The sequence below is a fragment of the Symphodus melops genome (assembly GCF_947650265.1).
Source record: "Symphodus melops genome assembly, chromosome: 12".
Lineage (NCBI taxonomy): Eukaryota > Metazoa > Chordata > Actinopteri > Labriformes > Labridae > Symphodus > Symphodus melops.
In genome coordinates this window covers 8,936,125-8,942,124 of record NC_136702.1, presented here as the reverse complement: position 1 = coordinate 8,942,124, position 6,000 = coordinate 8,936,125, and the positions used below count along the sequence as shown (strand labels likewise).

Here is a 6,000-nt window from a genome sequence, read left to right as displayed (position 1 = left end):
GATGCATGTTGATAAAGCAGGTCTCGTTGGTGTGTAGCACATGTCCTCTATATTGTGTTTCCTTCTCTGAAAACTGCAATTCAAATGATCCTGCAAAGATTCTCCATTCAGGAGTTGATGGCTCTGGGTATTTTAATAAAGAAAACTGAGAAAAATACACACCTAACCCTAAACCTAACCCAAACCCTAACCCTCATTAACATTACAGTATAAAAAAACCTCTCCTTTGTCAACCAAATAAAATGAATTTGAATTAAATTATTCGCACTTTCTTTATGTCTTGTGACCAGACGATAGCTGCTGAATTCAAAAGCAGAAAAAAGGCGCTCGTCAACTAAAAACTGGCTAATTCTATTGAATTGGATTCATTAGAAATTCTCTTAATTTAGAATTACATAAACATAAAGATTATAATTAATGCAACCAAAATAATCAGATACTATCTTAAACATTTTTGTTTGAAAGTTACTTAAATAATTGCCACAAAATCAATGACGCATTTATATTGAATACATTTTATCAGCTATATTAAGTTAAATATACATGACTACAGAATCATTTATTAGTGTACCGGGTCATATTGCTGTTGGTTATGTTTAACGTGATGTTTGCGTGCTGCGCGAATACAGTATAGGTTTATTAAAATATGCGTACTGGCTTATAATAATTGTGCACCCCGCCCCATGCATTTCATATGCCCCCCCTAAAATCTGGCTAAGGGTCTGCTCCGAACGTAAAACATCACAGAGTTTTCTACAGTAATGCGTTCGTACTGTTTGAGAAAAGTAAATTCAAAGTGAAACGCAACAGATTTTTTTCCCTTGTTGTTGTTTTTTTACTTTTTACCCTTCATTGGACAATAACTCCTCAATGCCGGTGAGTATCTTTTCCCAGCTAAATGTCGCCACCTGGTGGCCGGGAGTGGATGGTAACAAAGAAGAAGCTGGCGTGTTTTTGAAGATTCTGCAAATTTGTGATAAATTATCACCAGGAAAGAATCGACCTTGTTATAATGTAAAAGTCGCATGACATTCCATTTTTATCGTTTTGTATTATAATTGTATGAAAACAAGTTATAGGACGTGAAAAATTACCTTTCGCGCTCGTGCGTTGTCTCTGTCCAACTAGATCACGTGATCTGAGGCTGCGCGATACCATTAGCTAGCTTGTTAGCAAGCCTCCAAGGCTCTCACCAGGAAGCGGAACGACCTGGCGTCTCGAACAGCTGTCAAACATCAATATCATTTAAGTTACTGTATGATTCACTCCTTGTAGACCCTGCTGCGGTCTGGCTTAATGTAAGGTACGTTACAAGTAATTCTGCATGCAAATAAACATGAGCTAGCGATGTTAGCATTTTAAATGAACCTAACTCTCGCTGTGTTTTCTTTTTCATGTCAGCTTAGCTTAGCTAACCAGATGAAACCGTAATTAACCAAGCTAGCACGTAAGAGCCATTGGCTTTATTATGTTTATGTTTTAGGCCAAGTCTTTGTGTCATAGGAGCTTTGGTAGCTAAGGATTCACTACTGCCACTGCTCTCACGGTGACATTTATTCACAAAGAAACTGTTTTGTCTTCTGTCTCACAGCTGGCTAAACTTTACCTACATGGCTGCTCACGTCAACAAAAAATAAACGAGCATGTGACCAAGGACCAGAGACAAAAGCACATGATCTTTTCAAGTGGATGAGGCAGAAATCAATCAGGGGTGAGTCAAACGGGCACAAAACATCTTTGGTTAAACATAAATAGGAAAGAGCAAAATTGCTTCATTTTAAAGGGGACATATTATGAAAAATCCACGTTTGTTGTGTTTTTGAACATTTATTTGGGTAACCTGAGTGTCTATTGACCCACAAAATGTGAAATACATTCGTCCAGTCCTTTGTGTGTGGTCTGCAGAAGTCTTACCACACAAAAAGAAATGCTCCGTTTCAAATGTTCTCAGTTTGTGACATCACAAGTTGGATTAGTTAATAAAGAAAATACCCTCCCCTGGTATCTCCACTGATGGACTTCACCTCCAGCAAAACTTTTGCATAGGTCTAACATTTTTATTGTCTCATCAGAGTGAGATGAAAACTCAGGGGGGGGGGGGGGGGGTCTCATCACATTTAAAGAGACACACACACCAAAACAGAGCGTTCTGAGAGAGCTGGTTTCTACAGGGTCACAAACCTCTGGTTCTTGATTCATGTTATGTTTTGACCAAAGCATAGCACTGATGCTTCATTTAGAGCACAGGGACTGTTTGAAAAGATGAAAATCAGGGTATATGTCCCCTTTAAAATCAATATTGCGATTGTGTATTAACTATTAAAATATCTGTTGCACATATCTCTCCATTAGGAACATTATTTCAACGGAGTCCTCTGGAAGTGAATAGCCATGACAACAAAGACATCTCTGCTGAAAGTCATCCTGCTGGGTGACGGTGGCGTAGGAAAAAGCTCCATCATGAATCGCTATGTTACCAACAAGTTTGACGCACACCTTTTCCATACTATTGGGGTGGAGTTCCTCAACAAGGAACTGGAGGTAGATGGCCACCAGGTCACCCTACAGATCTGGGATACTGCTGGTCAGGAGCGTTTCCGCAGCCTGAGGACTCCTTTCTATCGTGGCTCCGACTGCTGCTTGCTCACCTTCAGTGTAGACGACAACCAGAGCTTTCTCAACTTAGGCAACTGGAAGAAGGAGTTCATCTACTACGCAGACGTCAAGGAGCCAGAGAAGTTCCCATTTGTAGTCTTGGGCAACAAACTGGATGTGACAGAGAGGCAGGTGTCTACTGAGGAGGCTCAGCAATGGTGCCAGGAGAATGGTGACTTCCCCTATTATGAAACCAGTGCAAAGGATGCCACCAACGTAGCAGTGGCCTTTGAGGAGGCAGTGCGTCGAGTGTTGGCGTTGGATGAAAGAACGGACCATCTCATCCCAACAGACACTGTCAAGCTCCACAGAAAGCCTCGCTCTGCTGGCGCTTGCTGCTCATAACATTCAGAAACTATCACTAATATTATTTTTGCTGTCTCTGCCTGATATGTTAGTGGGCTGCAGATGTACAGTGCTATTGTAACATCTTATTTAAACAAATGATGCTACTGGCTTTGTGGGTTATTATACTGTTAAGGCTAACAGTTGGAGTTCTGTTTGAAGAGAGAAACACTAAATTTAGCTAGGCCAAAAGGTATGAAGTAAATGAATCCTTTGCTCAGTTCTGCCACACTAAATGTCCAACGTTGGGGGAACTCATGTATTTAATTCCTCGTGGTTATCTATATTTTGAGAACAAAAAGTATGTCAGTAAGGGGGGAAAATAATCTTGAAAACTTTCCTTTTCCTCAATATGTCAACGTGTACTACCTTTGTATTGCAATTATCACAGGGCTTCTGAACTTAACTCCCAATTCTAATAATGCAGATAAGAGTGATTGTATTCAGAAAACAAGTGCATCATTAAATATTTGTACACTCCACTAACCTCATTTCTGAAAATAATGAAGTAGCTAAGACCAACTTTGTTTAACCTACAAATTGAGGCTTGTTGTGATTTTTGCACCTTTGGTTCTTGTGCACATTCTTCATCGTGAATAAGTTTATGGCTTTAAGCTGGAAGCACTGAATGACAAGAGCAAAGCTAACATGCATGGCATACAGTGTACTTACATTTCTGGATGCTTTTAATTTTGTAAACTGTTTTTAACTCAAAGTTCACAGGGTCAACAAACAGTGCTCATTGGAACAATGCACTCCTAATTGTTGGGTTTGTTTCTAGATGACTTTTTGATCTTCATAGCACTATATTAACTTTTTTTTTTTTTAAGTGTTTGAAGTCTTGACCCACAGTTTAATATTTAACATGGTGAACCATTTATTTACTTTGGCTGCCTCTTGTTTGGATTTCATATCTATTCAAAACTGTACGATTGGTATGCCTAATGATGAATAAACCCTGAGAAATGTCTCCTTACGCCTGTTGTTGCATGAAAGCTCCAGTAAGTATGTTTTATCAACCCACAGTTTGAGCTGAACTTTGTGTTACTATTCTTCTTTGTTTTCTACATCCTGCTGTAAAAGAATCCATAAAGATTTCAATCAGTGATGAGTTGAGGAAAAGGTTGTATCTGAAGTATTTGTCTAACCTAAGCCTTAAAGTCTAATGTTTAAATCAACCTTAATGCAACAAATCAGAAAACAAATATTACTTTAGATTCATTTTAATATTAAACAAATGTTAAATATTTACAACATTTCTCAAACAAAGACAGACAACATTGAGCAAGTATAAAAGTATATACTCAGCAGACAGACATGTTTTTGCATGTTGAGTGATCAATTCAGGAGATGTTTTTTTCCAAGAAACTGTACTTTCCTCTCAAAAGCTGTTGAACGGATTGGTGCGTTGATTTCATAGAATGGGTTCATAGCAAACTGAAAGAGAGTACACAATTCAATCAATGACTGAAACAATTACTCCATGTTACTTCACACAAAGTTATCAAATCGTGGAAGAAAACATACCTTTATGTATAAATCATAGACATCGTTGAAGAAGTTTTTGATGCCGTCTTCTTGTCGCACATCATGCAGCATGAGGAATCTTGTATGTATAGCAAATAATTAAAGAAAACAGTCACGACAAACCAAGACGTGGCTGCAGGAGTTGGGGATCAAACCCCCAAATCACTGGTTGAGAGATGGATCAACTCCACTCCACTGAGGCACAACATTCACATTGTTAACTTATTTGTTTGCAATCACCAGAATGGCATAAGTAAAAGTCAGTCTGCGCTGAAAAAGGATATGACCTGCAGTGACAAAGGCCGACACAAACCACTCGTTGAACTTGTCCACAGTCTTCAGGTACATGTTGTTGGACAGCCACATGTTTTCATCCACTAAATCCAAAGCTGCATGTGCGATGAACTGGTTCAGGTGGCGGTGGTCATCCTGTGGTAATCAGAATCATTTTTATTGGCTAGGTATATTTAACACAAGGAATTTAACTCTAGTAGATTGTGCTCTCTCTGTACAATGTAAACATTAAATAATAGCAATCAACTAAAAATATAAACTGTTAATAAAAGACTATGTACAAGACTAGATAAGATATTAGTGCAGTGGTGAGTAGAACAAAAGGATGAAGTAAACGAGGTAGTTTTCTTTTACAATATTTACATCAATGAGTGTGAGTGGATAATCATTTAATCAAATTAAAGGAATAAAATGTTATAAAGGGGAGAAGACTGTAAATGTCATGTTTACGCTGGCAGTATACATCAGTGTATGGTTATTATGGGATAACAACGTTAATGTGTATGCATTTGCCTCTGGTATTAGACATGACATGAAGGATTGATAATATCAATGACTGATATAATCATTATTAGGACTGATATTAATGCTTTGTTACCTTTGATTCAGACTTCCCAGCTGGTAAAAACTCCATCTCAAACACAGGATTGTCGTGATGACCGACCATGACAAAATAAAAACTTCCAGACATCGTGTCTTCTTTGCACGTAACAACTTCCTGGGAAAAAAACAAAACCAATGAGAAGTATTGAACAATCTGACTTCCCGAATTAACAGTGATTTATTTTTCACCAGAGGATTGTGAGACTTTAAGCTAGTAGGCTAACGTTAGCCGTGGGTGTGCACAACATCGTTCTCCGAGTGAGTCACATGACACAGAAAGAAAACATATTGTGGCTTTAAATACTTACACGAAAACAATTTAAAGATGAGAAGACAGGCTTAATTATTTGATTTAACACATTTCGGCTTACCTTTCAATTTAACTTCCTGGAAGGGAACAAGAGCAGTCGCAAAAAGATGACGACATGGTCAAGTGAAAAACAAAAACATTCATACAACTACCTACTACAGAAAGGATCAACGTAAACTTGTTGCATATACTTAGCTTTACTCATATGCTACATTACATATGTGAAAGTCTATGTAATAAACATTTTGTTTTGGTTTTTTGCATAC

General features: G+C 38.0%; 2 protein-coding genes across 4 annotated transcripts; one reads left to right on the top strand and one right to left on the bottom strand.

Moving 5' to 3' along the window:
* The first annotated feature begins 1,167 nt into the window (after positions 1-1,167).
* Positions 1,168-3,976, top strand: rab9a (RAB9A, member RAS oncogene family). Of its 2 annotated transcripts, none has more exons than XM_079358434.1 (3): positions 1,168-1,298; positions 1,592-1,711; positions 2,353-3,976. In XM_079358434.1, the coding sequence occupies exon 3, from the start codon at positions 2,392-2,394 to the stop codon at positions 2,998-3,000; it is 609 nt and encodes a 202-aa protein (XP_079214560.1). In that variant the 5' UTR covers positions 1,168-1,298; positions 1,592-1,711; positions 2,353-2,391; the 3' UTR covers positions 3,001-3,976. The 2 variants fall into 2 exon arrangements, with proteins under 2 accessions (XP_079214560.1, XP_079214559.1); XM_079358433.1 differs by having other exon boundaries at positions 1,168-1,303.
* Positions 3,977-4,207: 231 nt separating this feature from the next.
* trappc2 (trafficking protein particle complex subunit 2) lies at positions 4,208-5,939 on the bottom strand. Of its 2 annotated transcripts, none has more exons than XM_079358435.1 (5): positions 5,796-5,939; positions 5,420-5,539; positions 4,813-4,956; positions 4,528-4,614; positions 4,208-4,437 (listed from the first exon to the last, which is right to left on the bottom strand). In XM_079358435.1, the coding sequence occupies exons 2-5, from the start codon at positions 5,510-5,512 to the stop codon at positions 4,339-4,341; spliced, it is 423 nt and encodes a 140-aa protein (XP_079214561.1). In that variant the 5' UTR covers positions 5,513-5,539; positions 5,796-5,939; the 3' UTR covers positions 4,208-4,338. The 2 variants fall into 2 exon arrangements, with proteins under 2 accessions (XP_079214561.1, XP_079214562.1); XM_079358436.1 differs by having other exon boundaries at positions 5,733-5,808.
* Positions 5,940-6,000: the final 61 nt, after the last annotated feature.